The 18,204-nt window shown below is 47.0% G+C and overlaps 7 protein-coding genes across 7 annotated transcripts; 3 read left to right on the plus strand and 4 right to left on the minus strand.

Annotated features, from left to right (window-relative positions):
- The first annotated feature begins 279 nt into the window (after positions 1-279).
- LOC108142887 lies at positions 280-10,719 on the plus strand. The gene is made up of 9 exons (XM_017266963.2): positions 280-417; positions 533-2,539; positions 5,069-5,231; positions 6,790-6,910; positions 6,978-7,402; positions 8,354-8,614; positions 8,714-9,001; positions 9,072-9,310; positions 9,735-10,719. The coding sequence occupies exons 2-9, from the start codon at positions 591-593 to the stop codon at positions 10,375-10,377; spliced, it is 4,089 nt and encodes a 1,362-aa protein (XP_017122452.1). The 5' UTR covers positions 280-417; positions 533-590; the 3' UTR covers positions 10,378-10,719.
- LOC108142991 (abasic site processing protein HMCES) lies at positions 3,383-4,902 on the minus strand. Its single transcript, XM_017267162.2, has 3 exons — positions 4,795-4,902; positions 4,059-4,746; positions 3,383-3,857 (listed from the first exon to the last, which is right to left on the minus strand). The coding sequence occupies exons 1-3, from the start codon at positions 4,812-4,814 to the stop codon at positions 3,465-3,467; spliced, it is 1,101 nt and encodes a 366-aa protein (XP_017122651.1). The 5' UTR covers positions 4,815-4,902; the 3' UTR covers positions 3,383-3,464.
- LOC108142992 (splicing factor 3B subunit 5) lies at positions 4,988-5,346 on the plus strand. The gene has a single exon (XM_017267164.2). It carries the CDS (start codon positions 5,043-5,045, stop codon positions 5,298-5,300), a length of 258 nt encoding a protein of 85 aa, XP_017122653.1. The 5' UTR covers positions 4,988-5,042; the 3' UTR covers positions 5,301-5,346.
- A 54-nt stretch (positions 10,720-10,773) lies between the features above and the next one.
- LOC108142990 lies at positions 10,774-12,763 on the minus strand. Its single transcript, XM_017267161.2, has 4 exons — positions 12,755-12,763; positions 12,593-12,650; positions 12,339-12,530; positions 10,774-12,280 (listed from the first exon to the last, which is right to left on the minus strand). Exons 2-4 carry the CDS (start codon positions 12,635-12,637, stop codon positions 11,225-11,227), a joined length of 1,293 nt encoding a protein of 430 aa, XP_017122650.1. The 5' UTR covers positions 12,638-12,650; positions 12,755-12,763; the 3' UTR covers positions 10,774-11,224.
- Positions 12,764-13,229: 466 nt separating this feature from the next.
- LOC108143095 (E3 ubiquitin-protein ligase Iruka) lies at positions 13,230-14,863 on the minus strand. The gene has a single exon (XM_017267316.2). The coding sequence runs from the start codon at positions 14,605-14,607 to the stop codon at positions 13,441-13,443; it is 1,167 nt and encodes a 388-aa protein (XP_017122805.1). The 5' UTR covers positions 14,608-14,863; the 3' UTR covers positions 13,230-13,440.
- Positions 14,864-15,223: 360 nt separating this feature from the next.
- On the plus strand, positions 15,224-16,047 carry LOC108142908 (proteasome subunit beta type-3). The gene has a single exon (XM_017266996.2). It carries the CDS (start codon positions 15,350-15,352, stop codon positions 15,965-15,967), a length of 618 nt encoding a protein of 205 aa, XP_017122485.1. The 5' UTR covers positions 15,224-15,349; the 3' UTR covers positions 15,968-16,047.
- A 596-nt stretch (positions 16,048-16,643) lies between these two features.
- On the minus strand, positions 16,644-17,935 carry LOC108142899 (MYG1 protein C27H6.8). Its single transcript, XM_017266986.2, has 3 exons — positions 17,827-17,935; positions 17,462-17,771; positions 16,644-17,401 (listed from the first exon to the last, which is right to left on the minus strand). Exons 1-3 carry the CDS (start codon positions 17,849-17,851, stop codon positions 16,663-16,665), a joined length of 1,074 nt encoding a protein of 357 aa, XP_017122475.1. The 5' UTR covers positions 17,852-17,935; the 3' UTR covers positions 16,644-16,662.
- Positions 17,936-18,204: the final 269 nt, after the last annotated feature.

An 18,204-nucleotide genomic window follows, 5' to 3' on the forward strand; every position in this document is an offset into this window, starting at 1 on the left:
ATGTTATGTTTTCATACTATAGTTGATAATGAAAATGTGCAATTGTAAATAACTCGTTTGCCGAGTTTGTTTCTTAATTTAAAAGTCACGATCATATAACAATCCGAACATTCTAATCTTAAAAATTTAATTGAAAATACGAATATGTGTTGAAAATGTAACGGTCAAACTTGTTTAGGGATGCCACTTTGCTTTTCAAAATCAACCAATATTGCCACCAGGCTTAATTGTTATCGAAAGTCTCTACTGGCTGCCCATCTTTGCAGTATATTTAATAAATCTTGCAACGGTCACACTGCATGCAGTAAACAGAGATTTTATCGTTAGGAAAAGTGGTGAATTAATGGTAAAAAGCGCATAAAACCAGGCCAATAAAAGTGTCTGGATGAGCCAAGAACCAGTGCGCCCCTACCAATTGTAAGTATAACCCGAAAAAGCGATGGAAGTTCAGTTTTTTGGAGAGCACGACGTAGACAAAATACTTACCCCCACCCCGCACCCGTCTTTCAATTCCACGAACCGTTTTCTACAGAGCACAGGCGACCCAAATTACGACGAACGTTTTCGTTTTCTAATTACGCATTCCAAGCATGGACGAGGCGAACATACAGGACAAGGAGCGGTTCGCCAGCCGCGAGAATCACTGCGAGATCGAGCGTCGTCGCCGCAACAAGATGACGGCCTACATCACGGAACTCTCGGACATGGTTCCCACCTGCAGTGCCCTGGCTAGAAAGCCGGACAAACTGACCATCCTCCGCATGGCGGTGGCTCACATGAAGGCTCTGCGTGGCACTGGGAACACCAGCAGCGATGGCACCTATAAACCATCCTTCCTTACGGATCAGGAGCTGAAGCATCTCATTCTGGAGGCAGCCGATGGGTTCCTATTCGTTGTATCCTGCGATTCGGGTAGGGTCATCTATGTCTCGGACTCAGTGACTCCCGTGCTGAACTACACTCAGAGCGATTGGTACGGCACCAGTCTGTACGAGCACATTCACCCCGATGACCGCGAGAAGATCCGCGAGCAGCTGTCCACGCAGGAGTCGCAGAATGCTGGCCGCATCCTGGACCTCAAGTCGGGCACTGTCAAAAAGGAGGGTCACCAGTCCAGCATGCGCTTGAGCATGGGAGCCCGACGTGGTTTCATCTGTCGCATGCGCGTGGGCAATGTGAACCCAGAGTCGATGGTCTCCGGCCATTTGAACCGCCTCAAGCAGCGGAACTCACTGGGACCCTCTAGGGATGGCACCAACTACGCTGTGGTACATTGTACCGGCTACATAAAGAACTGGCCGCCCACCGACATGTTCCCCAACATGCACATGGAGCGCGATGTGGACGACATGAGCTCACACTGCTGCCTGGTGGCCATTGGTCGACTGCAGGTCACCTCTACGGCCGCGAACGACATGAGTGGCTCGAACAATCAGAGTGAGTTCATCACACGCCACGCCATGGATGGCAAGTTCACATTTGTGGATCAGCGGGTCCTGAACATATTGGGTTACACGCCCACTGAGCTGCTGGGCAAGATATGCTACGACTTCTTCCACCCCGAAGACCAGAGCCACATGAAGGAAAGCTTTGATCAGGTGCTCAAGCAGAAAGGGCAAATGTTCTCGCTTTTGTACAGAGCCAGGGCTAAGAATTCGGAGTATGTGTGGCTGCGGACGCAGGCCTATGCATTCCTGAATCCCTACACCGACGAAGTGGAGTACATTGTGTGCACCAATAGCTCCGGCAAGACCATGCATGGTGCTCCCTTGGATGCAGCTGCTGCCCATACGCCCGAGCAAGTGCAGCAACAGCAGCAGCAGGAGCAGCATGTGTATGTGCAGGCTGCCCCGGGTGTGGACTATGCCCGCCGGGAGCTGACCCCGGTGGGTAGTGCCACCAACGATGGCATGTACCAGACGCACATGCTCGCCATGCAAGCTCCAACGCCCCAACAACAGCAGCAACAACAGCAACAGCGGCCGGGATCGGCGCAAACCACACCAGTGGGCTACACCTATGACACCACACATTCGCCGTACAGCGCTGGAGGACCCTCGCCGCTGGCCAAGATTCCCAAGTCGGGTGCCTCGCCCACACCGGTGGCACCCAACTCCTGGGCAGCCCTGCGCCCACAGCAGCAGCAGCAACAACAGCAGCAGCAGCAGCCCGTGACCGAGGGTTATCAGTACCAGCAGACGAGTCCGGCCAGGTCGCCTAGTGGTCCAACCTACACCCAACTGAGTGCCGGCAACGGAAATCGCCAGCAGCAGCCGCAGCCGGGAGCATATCAGGCGGCTCCTCCGCCACCGCCACCCAATGCGCCGGGAATGTGGGACTGGCAGCAAGGCGGAGGACACCCACATCCGCCGCATCCATCGGCCCATCCGCACCATCCACACGCCCATCCCGGCGGACCGGGCGGAGCAGGACAGCCGCAGGGTCAAGAGTTCTCGGACATGCTGCAGATGCTGGACCACAGTGCGCCGACCACGTTCGAGGACCTAAACATCAACATGTTCAGCACGCCGTTTGAGTAACTTGCATCCCGATACCGATCCTCGATTCTCCAGATTCCCATTTATTCTGTGTCTCTCTATTAACCACTTCTCAAGTGCAATCCATCTTAACATTGTTGAAATAATTCAGCCAAACGCATGCAAATTGTAATCTCGTAAATAGCATTTTAAGTACATGGCCGGTAGTCACGTACACGACTCTGATATCTTTATTTTTGTGTGCTACGTAACGTCTTCTTCACCTCCATTTCCATTTGCCCAACCCGCTCATTGGCCGTTCAAAAGTATTTACAATTAATGTATTTCGTCAGCAAACAAAAGGGAATATATACGTTGCTATATAGCCTATGAATTCTAAGCTTTCTCATCGATTCTATAGGATTAAGTTGTATTTCTCATCAAGCATTACAAAGTTCATGCAACGTATACATATATAAATATACAATTCGTAGTCTAATATAAAAGAAATTGATATATGTAAGCAACACAAAGCGCACCATCCAATAGCATTGACACCATTTCCCATTAATTTTTGCCCATTTTCCGCCCATGCTTACAAAAGTATATGAGAAAACAATATACATACTATATATACACAGAAATTTGCTTCATGTGCAGCTTTTCTTGTTGCTTTAATTGCAATTCATGCAGCGACAAGGAAAACTTTCAAGCTCAATACAGTGGCGCTCAAAATTGAATCGCACACACACAAAATAAGACCATTTGATTACGAAAAGTTCAAACATTAAATTAGTTAGTTAAGCGCTCTTCAAAAAACAAATTTTAAGCAATTATTTAGCCGCTAAGCCCAAATTTTTGTAATTAAGCGAAAACAACGATGATAATGCTTAGAAATGTGGGTATTGAACAACAATTTTTCGGTTTTTAATGAAAATAAACTTAATGTACTACAAGTTGTAAGAATATGATTAATGATTTGCGGGTCTATTTTTCGACTGATTTCACTTCGACAGCTTTTTCACTCTTGAAGTCCTCGAATTTGGACCTCTTGGCTGGACTGTCGAAGGAGGAGCCACTGGGGGAGTTCCTGCGCTTGCGTCCTGCCTCCTTCTCCTGCTCCTCTTCATCGCTGGGATCACTGTGCTCTGCCATGGTTTGATCCTCCCGTTTCTTACGAACATTTAGCCAGGCCATCATCGTTTTGTTCATCGCCGGCTTAGCTGGCTTGGCGACCAGTTCGATGGGCTTGTTGCACTCCTCGCTCTTGTTCCGCGAATTATTCACCAGCTTGGACACACGGTGCCACTGGAGCTTAGTAGCCGGGCGCAAGGTGGCTAAGGCTTCCGCGTCACTCACTCGCTTAAAGTCCAGCCAGTCCTAGGAAACAAAAGAATACATTCGTTTAGGAGGGTAGGGTTTTTAAATTAATGTCTAATTTAAATTTTGAAGACTTTCTGTACATTAGCAATAAGGTAAAGTCGTTAAGATTCTTTTTTTCTAATTTGTTTATACTTTTCTTACCTTCTAGGTGTTTTCCAAATCTGAAAATTTCAAATTTAAAAAATAGCATCGACTTACATTCATTTGCTGCTCGGTTTCGAGGATGGCGGGCATGCGATAGTGCATCCAAGACATGATTTTACTGGATTGAAAGGTGATAATACTGTAGCTGTACATCTTGTCGCCGCTCTCGTCCGCCCACACATCGAATAGTCCCGCCATCCTCAGCAGCTTCACATCCTTTGGCTGCTCGTAGATCTTGGCGTCGCCCTCCTGGGGTACGAATACCAGGTAGGCATCCCGCTCGGAAGGCTTCTTGGCTGGACCGGCCGTCTGCCACTCGTAGAATCCCTCGCAGATGACCACACAGCGCTGGCCGCGCTTGAAGGGCCCACGATACAACTTCGAGTCCATCAGGTGCTCCAGCCGGCAGTTGTTGGTGGTTAGGCCATGTCGCCGGTAGTCACCCTTATGCCAAAAGGGGATCATGCCCCACATCATGGGCATGATGACGCGGGCGCACTTCTGATCCTCGGCATCCGAGAAATGTCCTGCGGACACGATGACCGGCGTTATGTCGGTGGGGGCAATGTTGTAGGAGGCCTGGTAGTTCCTTCCCAGATTGAATTCCGCCCGCCACTCGGGCGTCTCCATTGACGATCCTTCCTCATCCTTGATTTTATCCTTGTCTTCGGAATCAGGATCCGTTTTGATCGTTTTCCGTGGATATTTACAGGCGCAAATTACCTGCTCGGGGTCTAGGGTTCTAAAACGGCTTTTAATTTGGAGTAACTGGTGTGATTTATTTACCTACAGGCAAGTGCGCCCGCACATTGGTCTTAACTTTAAGTAAATAATTAAATACGAATTGTTAGTGGCCAAACTGAAAGTGTAAACAAATATTTTGGAGGGTTGATTGAAATACCAGTTCTGGCCGCCTCGTAAATAAAATACCAAATATATTTTGGTCTAACTAACAACTGGTCACTTTTAGAGCCAAAATCACAACAGAAACTCAACGCTACTCATTTTGTTGCACCTTTTTTAAACTACCAAGAGAAAATGGGCGAACGCTACAATATCCACAGTCAGCTTGAGCATCTGCAGAGCAAATACATCGGCACAGGGCACGCCGATACCACCAAGTTCGAGTGGCTGACCAACCAACATCGCGACTCTTTGGCCAGCTACATGGGTCACTACGACATCCTTAACTACTTTGCCATTGCGGAAAACGAGTCGAAGGCACGGGTTCGTTTCAACCTGATGGAGCGGATGCTGCAGCCATGCGGACCACCACCGGAAAAATTGGAGGACTAAGATATAATACATAAACAAAAGAATAAACAAATGTAGAGAACAAAAAGGCATTTTTCAGGGGTGGATGTGGATCATAAGTTTATATACCAAGTGCGGTATTTATCGACATTCGGTATTTTTCGGTCTAGCCGCGCACGGTCGCACCCCAGGTCAGGAGAAGCTTTTCACTCGATATAACTTATTTTCGTTTCAATTATTAATTTTCGAGAGCTAGTGTCTTAAAGTAACCATAAAATAGCCAATGCGCACCAAAGCAAAGTACGTTATTGTGTTTTTCCCAAAGCTAAAACCAAATAACCAACTAAAACCCGCAAGAAAACGCTCTGTACAACAAAACTGTAAAACTGCAATACAGCAGCAGTCACAACAACAATAACACGTCGGGGCATCATCTTGTGCGAAAAATCGCGGCGAACAAAAGAGATCGCAATTGGCAATTGCGTAGAACAAATACAATGTCTGCACATGCACACGGCGCACACCAGTGCAAGTGCCTGTGTATTTGCCGAGCTGAATAATGTGTCCCGAAAAACAAGAGCAAAACCAGACGACGCATAAACTTATAAATAGTGACAAACTAAAACAGACCTACTGTTATTTCACAGCTGCCCAATCAGCCTGTCTAGCTAAAGTTCTTGCCAAAGCTCTCTTTTTCTAGTAGACCGTGCCCATTTTCGTGGCCGTCACTGTGGGCTGGCAGTCGGCGTTGCCAGACCTGCGCGAGAAAAAGCGTAATTCACTCAACTCAGTGCTCATGGCATGATTAACAAAAAAGTCTGCATATTTCCCCGTGTGTGTGGCTGCAAATGTTTATAAACAAAACTTGTAATTATAATAAGCAATAATAATCAGCCTCTGGGAGCTGGCCCCAGTGAATACGGCAACACTCGCGCATATCTGCGTTTTGCTTTTCGGGAGCACAGGGCAGCAGGCGAAGAGGAAGAGTGGTGAGGCGGCAGCGGGGCACAAAAAGCCCACGACATCGTCGAGTTGAAAATTTTCGCGAAACCGAAAAAGTTAAAAATAAATGTTTACTGTGCAGCGGCATCGCGGCTGCGGGGAAAATCGCAATTAACACCCCCTGCTTCGTCCCGCTGATGGCCCAGTGTTAAATGTAATTTTTCGATGGCTCGCGCTCGATTGTATTGAATAATTCGTTGCCTCATTGGTGTGAGGGGGAGGTAGAGGAGCCCCCCTTTTTTTCGAGTGCCTCTTTCCACCGCCTTTCGCAAGGCAAACGGAACGGCGAAAAGAAAGAACCGTAATCGTGGGCAATAGAAGAGAAGCAAAGGAAAAACAAAATAAGAGAGTGGAGTGTCATGTCCTCCTCTCATCGCTTGCCCTGGAATCTGTGATGGATCTGCCAGTTCTTCCAGATCTTCCAGTTTCCCCAAAGCTAAATCAAAATCCTAAACTCGTGCTCTCTTCCAGCTCCACAATATCCAAATCAAAATCCTCCGAATCCGAAGCCCGCAAGGAATTCTCATAAAACCTGCAAATAGCCCGAAGTCGAAAAGCAGACCAATCTTCAGCGGGAGACGCTCCTACTGAACGCTTGGAAGTGGAAGCGAAGCTTAGTGCCCGCTGCCGAATAATGAGTCGACATGAAGGTGAGTCACTGGAGCCGCCCAGACAAATTGACAAGGATAACCAAATCCACCCATGTCCAAATCGCAGGTGTCAGCTGCGATTCATGTCTCAAAAGCAACTTCAACGGACGGCGCTACAAGTGCTTGATCTGCTATGACTACGACCTGTGCGCCGACTGCTACGAGGATGGAGTCACCTCCACGCGCCACCTGGTCGAGCATCCCATGCAGTGCATCCTTACCCGCTCCGACATCGAGCTGTACTTCGGCGGCGAGATGCTAACCTCGGACCAGCCGCAGAGCTTCACCTGTCCCTACTGCAAAAAGATGGGCTTCAGCGACGCCACCCTGCTGGAGCACGTCTCCGCCGAGCACACGGAGACCAGTCTGGAGGTGGTCTGCCCGGTCTGTGCCGGCCTGCCGGGCGGCGAGCCGAATCTAGTCACAGATGACTTTGCAGGTCACCTCACCCTGGAGCATCGCCAGGGACCGCGCGAGCTGATTTCCTTTCTAATATCCTTTTTCAAAACAAGCATCTACCCCTATTTTGAGTTAAAATGTCTCGCTGTGCATCGCAAGGATATAGTTCAATAGTCTAAAATACCTTAGTGATTCGGAAAAAGAGCCATTGAATGTGAGCTAGGAAAACTATTGTAGTTTCCTTGCATACATTTCAAGTGTGTGCTTAAAAATAATTACTTCTCAAATTTCCAATAGAAATCACTTAATTTATTTTGATTTCAAGCTGTGCTGAAAGAAAAATATTTACTTTCCATATCGAATTAGATTTCTGATAAATGTGTGTTTAAGCAGAAGCATTTATTTAAAAATATCCCCTTGACAGAACTGTAAGGCTTTTTTGTATTTCAAATTGTGCCGGAAAAAATTCATTTGTTTAAAACGGTTTCTGTTAAATCTAAATTTTCAAGTTCAAATATTTGTCCTGTAATTTTGCTGTTTTTTTTCTATAATTTTTATTAGTGCTCTGTGACGCTTACAGTCATATTAGTCATGTTATTGCTTCAAAATTTGCAAGTAGAAATATTATTCCTGTGTTTTGTAAATGCTTTATGAAATTAGTCATATTATTGCATATTGCATAGCAATTTTGTGCGCTGTAACGTAATTGCAGGAACATTTGAATTTGATCGAAGCAAACTATTTTTCCTTATACTTGGTTCTCGTTTCGAAAAACAAGCAGGTAGAAGCGGTTCAACCCGGTTTTGTTTATTTAATTTAAGATCTAAGCTGATTGTTGTATTTGTTTTTTGTTTATGCTAGACAACAGTAAACAGTGAAACTGATTTGATATTTATTTGATTTTACATTTTAACCTAACTCCTCAGACAAACCTTTATATTTTTGCGATACAGCCAAAGGCATTTTATTAGCACTGTTTTACCTAGTTGTAAGTTAATTATGCATGAGTCCAATCCATTGGTTTCCTTAACCTGTGGACTGTACGACGAGCCCTCGGCCATCCGTCATGGCGGTGGAGTGCGTCGCATCCCAGGACGCACTCTCGGCGGACCACGAACGCGCCGCTCCAACATGCACTTCAGCTCGTCGAGCGGTCTGTCGGCCTTGTCGCCCTCGGGACGGGAATCGGTGGATCCTATCGCGGAACTGTTGTCGCAGCTTTCGGGCGTGCGGCGGGGCGGACCGCCCACATCGCAGCTGCAGCAGCTACAGATGCAGATGCAGTTGGATCGCCAGCAGGTGACGGTAAGGGAGAGGCCTCGCCATATTCATTTGATTTGTGTGTATAAGGAAACTGCGACTTTCGTTGTCTTCTTGCCTGCCTTTGCGCTTGCATTATTTTAGGCATCGCGCCAAATCGATCGGCTGCCAAGGCGTGCGCATCCCATAGTCTCAACATCGAACTCGAATGCCGCCATGGCCGAGGTGATCAGCGGTGGAGCAGGCGGCGGCGGCAGCGGCAGCGGAGGCAGTGGCGCAGTTGGAAGCGGCAGTGGCGGCGGCAGCGGGGGCACCGCTCCGCCCAACCTGCGCACTACCGAGTGGCCAGTGACAGCAAGCTTCTCGACATCGGCCAGCAATCATTCGCAGACTCAGTCGAGTCTGGCCGCCAACAGCCTCAATGCCAGAGAAGTAGTTCATCCCACTGGCCAGCATACCCTGATTTCAAATGTCCACTAACCACCTATGTCTTGTCCTGCAGGCGATCGGAACGGGCAGCAGCGGCGGAGCCAACAATGCCCTGGGAATCAGCGTGGGTGTCGGTGGAGCTGCCAACGGCAACTGCGGAGCAGGTGCAGCCGGAGCTGCAGCAGGAGGCAGTGGCCAGGCGGTTGGCCAGGGTGGTGCGGCAGCTGGCGAGTCCCTCTTGCTGGCCCAATTCATGCAGCCCACCCTCTCCGAGGCCGAGTGGGCGATCGTGGAGAGCATGCGGGCAGATCGGTGAGTGTTTCCATCTGACAGAATCACACCTCGTTTGCCCAGAAATATTCTGCTTTAAAGAACATATTCTATCTGTTTTTGTTTTGGTGAGATAAGCTTTAAAAACGAAATAGATATTAAAACTGTAATGAAACAATGTAAAATGCTCGGAAGCATACACTTTTTTATTAATGTATCATAATGCTTACCAACAAACGCAATGCGGTTTAAAAAACCTTTGACAATGATGTAGTTGTTTTTAAGAATATGAAAACTGTTTTAATTCCTAAAATTTGATTTAGTTATAGTATTAACTATTTTTTATTGCCATTTCCAAAAGCTATATCATGTATATCATTTAGATCCGTAAAGACAACTTTTGATTTAACGTATAGATAGATATTATTGGTACCTCACAAGCTAATCCAAAGTCCTGCCTCTTCAGGTCCATGTTCGTGCAGTCGCTGATGCTATCGATGCTCTGCAATGAGGCGCTCGACTTGAATGCCTCCGACGAGAGCCGGGCCAAGAGTGATAATGTAAATAAGGGGCAACAGCAGCAGGAGGAAGCCGAGGCCGATGCGCAGAATGCGGAGACACTGCTAAACAACAATGCCGATGTGGAGCAGCAGCAGCAGCCACAGCCGGCGATGGTGCGACAGGTGAATCAAATGCAACAAACCTCGCCGGAGGACTTTGTGTGCGACGAGTATCGCTATAAAAACAAAAAGGCAAACACAACACAATCGAGCGGAACAGCAGGAGGAGGTGGCGGAGGAGTAGGAGGATTAGGATTAGGAGTGGGTGGAGTGAGCGGAGGAGGTTTGGGGGGAGCTGGAGGAGCCACTGCAGCCCCGGGAGGGGGTGCTAGCGGAGCTGGCACTAAGCCAACAGCTGACAGAGGCATCGAGAGACGCGGCGGTCGTCCACCGCCAGCGGAGATGGCCACGGGCTCGCAGCAGCCACAACAGCAGCAGCAGCAGTCCAACACGGCCACTCCGGCGGCGTCCCAGCAGAAATACAAACAGAACGCTAATGCAGCGGCGACGGCGGCGGCAAACACAAATCAAATTCCCGACTCTAGGTAGTGCCTCTGATGATCACCATGATCACCACGAATTGCATCAACAACAACAACAGTAACAACAACCACACCCAATGCTGCAGCCACAACAAATCTATCACCACCACGAACACAGCAACAGCAATGGAGCGTCTGCTTCTTGAGCAGAAGTAGGAGCTGAATTCGAAACAACAGCAGATGGAACTACAACAAACACAGCCGTTAATGTAACAACCGGAGTGGGGGATAGCTGCTGCTCTGGAGGAATCCGATTCGTTTTAAGCAGTTGCGCTGACGCAACCGCCGCAGCAATTTCGTCAAAAGGAAAACTATATTATGTATCGTTTATTAAATATATTAAAATTTATATAATTATAAAAAGATGAGAGGAAGTGCAGCAAGAAAAATTATTGTAATCATTGAATTAATTATAATTTAAAGAAACCACAAAACATCGTTGTTAAGTGTGCTTTGGCTTAACTTCATACGCGATTTTCAGCGTAAGGATATGGAAGATAGGTATTTTACATAATAGCGCTTAAGGAAAAAAAATGTTTTAAAAGATCGTAGTTAACTAATATTTAAAAGATTCCCTCGACTTGAACCTTAATAAGAAACATATTCCCTTTTAAAAATTGCTTGAGTTATCCTTAGACTATATTCTTCTCCTGAGATTTAGGATTCATCTTAAAGCTTCTAAAACTACGGCTTAAGCTGAACTACTAATCTTATTTAACATCTCAGGGTAAGGATATGGAAGATGGTTCTTTCAGATCATAAATTTTGTTTTAGTAATAATAATATATACTGATAAAGGAGCTCTTGCTAAATTCAACTTGCACATAACTGAGAAACATTTTGCTTATTAAATTTTAAGTTAACTTACTAATCTTATTAAATTCAAATTCAAATTTCGGCACATCTAAAGGCGGCAGATTGTCCAGATCATAGGCGCTCTGCACTCCTCTTGGCCTTAGGCAAAACAGATACTCCACGGCTTGCTTAATCTGCTGCTCGGAGCAATAGGGATTGACCATGACAATAGAGTGGGCCAGCAGTTTGGCCAGCTTTTTGAACAGAAATCGGTTGGCGATTAGGCCCTCCGCCAGGGGGCTCATTAAATGACGCACGATCCAGGGTCGAATACGAAGCACACAGCTGGAAAGTAGAACTTCGTCCACCAGATCGATGGAAGGGCTGGATATATCGGTGGCGAACTCATCATCGCTGTTCTCGCCGAATAAGAGGTGGAACCTGTGTCTCAAACGATTCTCGCAGCGCCAATCCGCCTCCAGCAAGCGAATTAGGCAGGCATTGAGCCGCCTCCTCTGGGCGTAGAGTTCGCAGGGCCACCGGCTCTGGCCAAGATCCACTTGGCTGTGCTGCTCCCTTGAGGGTGTGGCTGTGGCTGTTGGGGATTCCGTCTGTGTTTTGGGACTGGGCAGTTCGGCGTTTTCAATCTCGTCCAGTATGGCCGAAATTTGCGGATCATCGTTAACAGCGGTGGGCTGGATGCCAAAGATGTCATTCAGATCGGTGGGCTCATCGCCAAACAGCATGGCCAGTTCCTGGGCCACTGCATCTTCGGTTTCGGAAAAGGGCGAGCTTGGCTGGACAAGAGGCTTGGAATCCTGCTCCTGCTCTATGTTCCTCCTGCGACAACGCGTGCAAAGCGGCTCTTTTTGGACTTCCTGCTCTTTAAGTCTAGCCTGAAACATATCGATTTTTCGACTCAGCTCGGGGCTATCCTCCTCATCGGAATTCTCATGACCATTTTGGACTGGCATTTCATTTGTTTGCGTGGCCTTGTCCACCAGGAAAAGTCCAGTCTTGGTGGATACTTGATCCTCTCCCGCTGCAAGCTGCATTTGGTCAAACAGGATGTTGGCCAGCCGACACTCCTGCGTGTTCCTGCGTACTGCGGCAATCTAAGAGAGTAGTAGAAACATGACATCCATGACTTCTGTAGGCCATAGATCCACTTACCGTCTTAACCATGGCCCTTTGATATATTTGTGCCGCCAGGCAGGCCTGTTTCGCCTTGTCCTCCAGTTGATACAGGCTGGCGGGAATACAGGACCAGGCAGTGGGTTTGTGGTGATTCCGGGATTTGCTGGCCCACGCGCACACATTCTCCTGCAGCTGGCGCTCCAAATAGAGAACATACTGTTTGCGAACCTTATAAAAAAAGGAAACTAAGGATCCTCCATCAAGGACACTTCCTGTTGCCAATGTCTTACCACCTCCGTAAGGACCACAAACTCACTGTGGCCATCGTGTAACATGTTTATTTTCTGTCTGGATTATAAATACTAGTCACATTAATTGCCTTATTTCATTTTATTTATGTTTTAAAACGGTTAAGCCGGGCTTAAAGCCAAATAAGAATTTAAACAAATTACATGTGTTGCCACCTGGTTGAGAAACAGCTGATACGTCGAAAGGTGTGGCCAGACCCCTAGATTTTTTTAAAATAGCACAGTTTCTCTTCACTTCTTGAATTAAATATTTATTTTAATTTAAACACAATTAAGAAATTTGTATGTACATACTTTTTGAGTTTTAGATGTTTAGTTTTCTTAAACAGTGACATTAAAGCAGATATAAATAATATCGAAGTCTAAAATTTTTTTAATGAAAATTCAATATTGAATGTTTATTTTAAAAAATGTATTTTTACAGACAACAGTATTACAAAAGTGTTTGGTTTTATGTTTTGAAACGGAAAAGCTGATATTATAATATGTCAATACATTTATTTTATCGAGGTAAACACTGTTCCAGTGCCTATGTACAAAATATATCAATAAAAGCATATCAAACTACAAGTAAGAAGGTTCATTATATAAAAATAAAGCAATTAACTGTCAACAGTAGTTGATTTATGCAGAGCCAACGGAATTGTATATTCCGTGTTGTTTATTACAAATCGTTATTTCGAACAACAACAAAATTAAGCGTGAGGAGAAACTATTATAAATATATATGATTAATTATGTTTTAGGGCTAAACTTCTAAAGCCGCGGCCAATATTTGGCTTAATTTTGAATATCAATCGATCTCGATTCACTGCCTGCCTATCTGCCAGTTAGTCCAGAAACATGTTGTCGTCGTCGAAGGTGAAGACGTTGTTGCGGGCTGGCTGGGCGGGATTAGCGGACACCTCCGGGCGTCCTCGGCCACTACTTTCCGCCGTGGTCTGGCTAGCGATGCTGCTGCTGTTGTTGGCCGGCGAGGGATTGACCTGTGTTCCTGTGGCGGTGCTGACCGAGCTCCTAGCAGAGTCAGCCCCCGCTTCTGGCCCGAATCCGTCCAACATGACGAACTCCTCGTCGGCATCGCTGCCCTCGTCCGCCAATGACTTCCGGCAGATGGGACAGGTGCTGTGCAAATTGAGCCATGGCACGATGCAGTTCTCGTGGTACAGATGCGAGCAGGGCAGCTTGCGTACCATCTCGTCTATCTTGAAGTCGTCCCAGCAGATGGAGCACTGGATCTTGCGATCCACCTCCTCGGCACTGATCTGCACATTGGGTATCTCGTTAATGCGCTGCGCTGACAAGGGCGGCGGTCCCGAAGTCTCCATTTGGTTTAGCATCTGGGTGACAATGGTGTCCAGACCCTCGCGGCCCCAAGCGTAATCTCCAGGGTTGCCCATGAAGAACATGTGCGAATTGCCGCCTCCACCGACTCCTCCTCCGCCACCTGGCCCGGTCACTATTTCCGCCGTGGCGCCGGCCAGTGGCAGGCTCTGCAGAAAGTCAAAGAGCACATTGTCCAGCCGATCCAGATTGGCGGGACGCACTCGTCCACCGGCAGTCAGGCCGCCGCCACCAGCGCCACTGCCCGAGGGACCGGTGAAGGCACCCAGCATCAAATTGCTATGCCGCCTGTTTGGCTCGATGGTGATCTCCAGGTTGGACACATTTCGCATGTTCAGCAGCGACACTATGTCGTTTCGCAGCGATTCCACATTCACCTGCGATCCGCCCGATGAGCTGCCCCTGCTCAGGGTGTCGTGGGAGCCAGAGGAGCCGCTGCCACTGCCACTGCTTCCGGATCGTCCACCGCCGGGTGCTCCAGCTGCCGGAGAAGCAATCTCCGGGGCGTTTGCCGGCAACTCCTCCACGAAACCGTTCGCGCACAGCGGGCAGGTGAAGTCCGAGTTGGGAATGTTGATCTCCACGTTGCACATGTGGCAGAAGAATCGCTTGGACTCGGCGGACCGGTCCTCCACCACCATTGCCTCTGCCATCCTGCCGGAGGTCCTTTATTTCGTGTAGATTCGGCTCACGGTTAGCGATTGTGCAAGATTGTCGTTGGTTTCTTTCGTGTGTTCGTGGCCGGCGACTCTAGACGTTGCTTTGCACTGTGGAGGACGAGGTAAACACACTCTGGCCCACGCCGGTCATTGGGTCCGTTCAAAACTATTGGGAATTTAAAATTAATTTATATTTTTCTATAAATAAGGCGTTTTGAGAGTGGCCCTTGGCGCAGAAGAGGCGAAATCTTGCTGGTAGGGAGTGCGCTGGCGCATTATGGTCACATTGAAAGTTTGTTTGTTATCGGTGTTGCTGCCAACTCTGAAAAAGTAGCCAATATTAATAGTTTTTTAGCTAAAATTTTATTGTGATTTTCTTTTATTGTATGCTAAAAATTGTATTATAAGATAAGTTTAGTTTTTTACTTTATATCAAACTTATCCAACAATTGCATATCTTTTAATTTGTCTTAGTGTTAAGGAATATAAATTTAAAACTTAAAAAAAGAAAATCATATAGCTTGAAAGTAGCCAATTTCACTGACCAGCTCTGTAAGTTGGCGTTGCCACCTTACTCCGATTAATCTAGTCAATTTTAGCCCCTTTAACACTCGCGCTCTGGCAACACAGGGCGAAAACAAAAAGTCATCTTCTCAGGCGGCGTTTAGCATTTAGCAAAATTTATATCTTCCTGCTGATTAAATTGAGTTGAGCAAGGAGCACCACCACCGTCACAATGTCGATTCTAGCCTACAACGGAGGATGCGTAGTGGCCATGCGCGGCAAGGATTGCGTGGCCATAGCCACGGATCATCGATTCGGTGTCCAGGCCCAGACGATCTCTACGGACTTCAAGAAGGTGTTCCACATCGCTCCGCGAATGTTCCTTGGACTGACCGGCCTGCAGACAGACATCCTGACGGTCCGCGATCGTCTGATGTTCCGCAAGAATCTATACGAGACGCGCGAGAACCGAGAGATGTGCCCCAAGCCCTTCTCGGCCATGTTGTCCAGCTTCCTGTACGAGCACCGCTTCGGTCCGTACTTCATTGAGCCGGTGGTGGCTGGTCTGGACCCCAAGACCCTGGAGCCCTTCATTTGCAACATGGATCTGATCGGCTGCCCCAACGCCCCCGACGACTTTGTCGTGGCCGGCACATGTGCGGAGCAGCTGTACGGCATGTGCGAGACCCTGTGGAAACCAGACTTGGAGCCCGATCAGCTCTTCGAGGTCATCGCCCAGTCCATGATGAACGCCTTCGATCGCGACGCCATGAGCGGTTGGGGCGCCACCGTCTACATCATCGAGAAGGACAAGATCACGGAGCGCACGCTGAAGACCCGCATGGATTAGATGGATGTTAAGAGTTCCCTTGGTGATTTTGTATACAACATTAACCGAAATACACAATACAAATAAAATTTGTTAAGGTACAACATAAGCGTGATTCTTTCGTGACCAAGACATTGGCTTCAGTCCTTATTGGTCTTTCTTGATCTTGATTTAACACTGTATTTAACAACTTAATTTGGCTGTTTTTGGAAAGCTGCTTTTTCATGTTTGGGTCAAGTTATCTTTGTGTTTTTGTAGGATATTTGGTACAGTATGCAACCTTCTATTTTAATAACCTTAGCTTTCTATCACCAACACCTCATTGTTTGATTAGTACCTTTAAATAAAAATTGATTTACGAAAATAAGTGATTAGGTCCTCCTTAGGTTCTCAGCAGTTTAAAACAGTCAGCCTCTCTTCTGATGGCCGTATGTTTATCAATATAGATAGTATTTCTACGACCCATATTTGGGCCACGTTATCCTTTCCTTTTTGCCAAAAGAAATTGCAGTCTTTTTATTCTGCTAAAACACTTCATTAGAGCAACACCTTTTTTGTTACATTTTTGCTTTATGCTCAAAATACAAAAAGTATTAAAGAAATCATTAAAATATTTAATGTATAAAAAAAATGGTCCCTTTTGTAATTTGAAAAAAAAAATCGACCAATTTAACCCCTATAAAAATAGTTGGAAAAGTACACATTCTTTGAATTTATTACTCATCCGCCCACTCAATGGACTTCTTGGCCAATAACATCGCGGCCTCCTCAGTTTTGGCTCCGCCAATAAACCCGCTGTGGTGCACGAATATGAGATCTTTGATTCCCGCCTTCTCACTCAAATCATCGTCTCTCAATCCTCGCCAGGGTGTGGGCAGGAACTTGCGTCCCAAAAAGCTGCTGGGGGTCACTGGGACACCGGCCACGCGCCAACTGCTGCCGTCGTTGAAGACAATTAGCTTGGGGACACCCTCCACCTGGTACTCCTTCTCCAAATCCGCGAGGTGAGCCTTCCACGGGCAGAAAACCTTCAGCACAAGAATCTCGCCGGATGGATGGACGCTCTTAGCCTGTTCCAGAGCCGCTCGTACATGGTCCCTGGCCGCAATCCAGGAGCAGGCCACCTCCACCACGTTTTCCACAAACTCCCGGCCAGCTGTGTCCATTGCCTGTCGGAATCGCTCCTCGATATCCACTCCCACCTCCTGCCAGGAGGGATTTAGCTTGCCAATGCGGGCGGATAGATGGCTGGAGATTTTGTATAATGCCTCGCCGCCCTCGAACATGGGCACTCCGTTGTCGATGGCGTCCAGTTCGCTGATGAAATTCCTGTAGATCTGGACGAAGGCCAGTTGCAGGTTCTCCGGCGAGAGTTGAATGCCCTTCTCACGCTGCAAGATGCTCTGGATGACCCGCTCGCCATAGTGGGAGTAAACCAAGCCGGCACTGCTAAGTCTAGAGGGGATTGTCTTTGGATAAACACGAATCTTTTGAGTGTTTTCCAACAAATCTCACCTGATAACATTGAAATCTTCGCTGACTTCCGGGCGAATGGACTTGAATGTTTCCTTGAAGGTTTGCTGATGGTGGTCGTACCATTTCTTGGCATGATCATACTCGCCACCCACATCCACTATGATGTCGCATTTTTCTCGCAAAGCTTTGTCGTCGCGGCTTCTAAAAATCTCAGCGTTCTTGAACTCTTCCAATTGCTTGAGCATAAAGCAGGCAACAACTTCATCGCAATGGAAAGTGCCGTTGTGGGTGCCAATCCACAGTGAAGAGCGCTTTGGTGGGGAACCTCCAGTCATTGTTAATAGTTGTCCTGCAAAGAATACTTAAGTTATTTTAATATTAAATAGTTTTTGGCAAAAACTTACGAAAACGCGGTAACAATCGGAACATTAGATGTGGAGCTTTCCACTACCACATGCGATTATCGCATTTTGATAACATCATCAGTGTAACCAAGGTGGATGGGAGAAAAATCGATTTATCATAGATTCAAACCAGTTTTTAAATAACGAAAAACTGAAGTGTGGCAACTCAACCAACGGTTTTTTGAATCAGAAAAAAAAAGACGCAACTTTAAAATTAATTTATTATAAAGTTTATACTGCTTTACTTAACTCATTTTTTAAAAAACATAAAATATTTCTTAAGATCTGTACCAAGCACTGCCAGCTCATTAGAAATGTTAGCCTCTCACCACCACTCAATTGCATGGGCGTTCATGTGGATCCTAAAAATTAGCATTA

Source organism: Drosophila elegans, unplaced genomic scaffold (assembly GCF_018152505.1).
Source record: "Drosophila elegans isolate 14027-0461.03 unplaced genomic scaffold, ASM1815250v1 contig_468, whole genome shotgun sequence".
Lineage (NCBI taxonomy): Eukaryota > Metazoa > Arthropoda > Insecta > Diptera > Drosophilidae > Drosophila > Drosophila elegans.

Coding starts and splice junctions, on each gene's coding strand:
- LOC108142887 (XM_017266963.2), top strand. CDS start 591: ATGGACGAGGCGAACATACAGGACAAGGAGCGGTTCGCCAGCCGCGAG. Junction 5,232..6,789: donor AAAACGAGTCGAAGGCACGG/GTTCGTTTCAAC, acceptor GAATTCTCATAA/AACCTGCAAATAGCCCGAAG. Junction 7,403..8,353: donor GCGAGCTGATTTCCTTTCTA/ATATCCTTTTTC, acceptor TGTGGACTGTAC/GACGAGCCCTCGGCCATCCG.
- LOC108142991 (XM_017267162.2), bottom strand. CDS start 4,814: ATGTGCGGGCGCACTTGCCT. Junction 4,747..4,794: donor ATGTGCGGGCGCACTTGCCT/GTAGGTAAATAA, acceptor AAGCCGTTTTAG/AACCCTAGACCCCGAGCAGG. Junction 3,858..4,058: donor AAACCGAGCAGCAAATGAAT/GTAAGTCGATGC, acceptor TTTGTTTCCTAG/GACTGGCTGGACTTTAAGCG.
- LOC108142992 (XM_017267164.2), top strand. CDS start 5,043: ATGGGCGAACGCTACAATATCCACAGTCAGCTTGAGCATCTGCAGAGC.
- LOC108142990 (XM_017267161.2), bottom strand. CDS start 12,637: ATGTTACACGATGGCCACAGTGAGTTTGTGGTCCTTACGGAGGTG. Junction 12,531..12,592: donor TTGTGGTCCTTACGGAGGTG/GTAAGACATTGG, acceptor TTTTTTTATAAG/GTTCGCAAACAGTATGTTCT. Junction 12,281..12,338: donor AAAGGGCCATGGTTAAGACG/GTAAGTGGATCT, acceptor CTACTCTCTTAG/ATTGCCGCAGTACGCAGGAA.
- LOC108143095 (XM_017267316.2), bottom strand. CDS start 14,607: ATGGCAGAGGCAATGGTGGTGGAGGACCGGTCCGCCGAGTCCAAGCGA.
- LOC108142908 (XM_017266996.2), top strand. CDS start 15,350: ATGTCGATTCTAGCCTACAACGGAGGATGCGTAGTGGCCATGCGCGGC.
- LOC108142899 (XM_017266986.2), bottom strand. CDS start 17,851: ATGTTCCGATTGTTACCGCGTTTTC. Junction 17,772..17,826: donor CCGATTGTTACCGCGTTTTC/GTAAGTTTTTGC, acceptor TATTCTTTGCAG/GACAACTATTAACAATGACT. Junction 17,402..17,461: donor GAAGATTTCAATGTTATCAG/GTGAGATTTGTT, acceptor AATCCCCTCTAG/ACTTAGCAGTGCCGGCTTGG.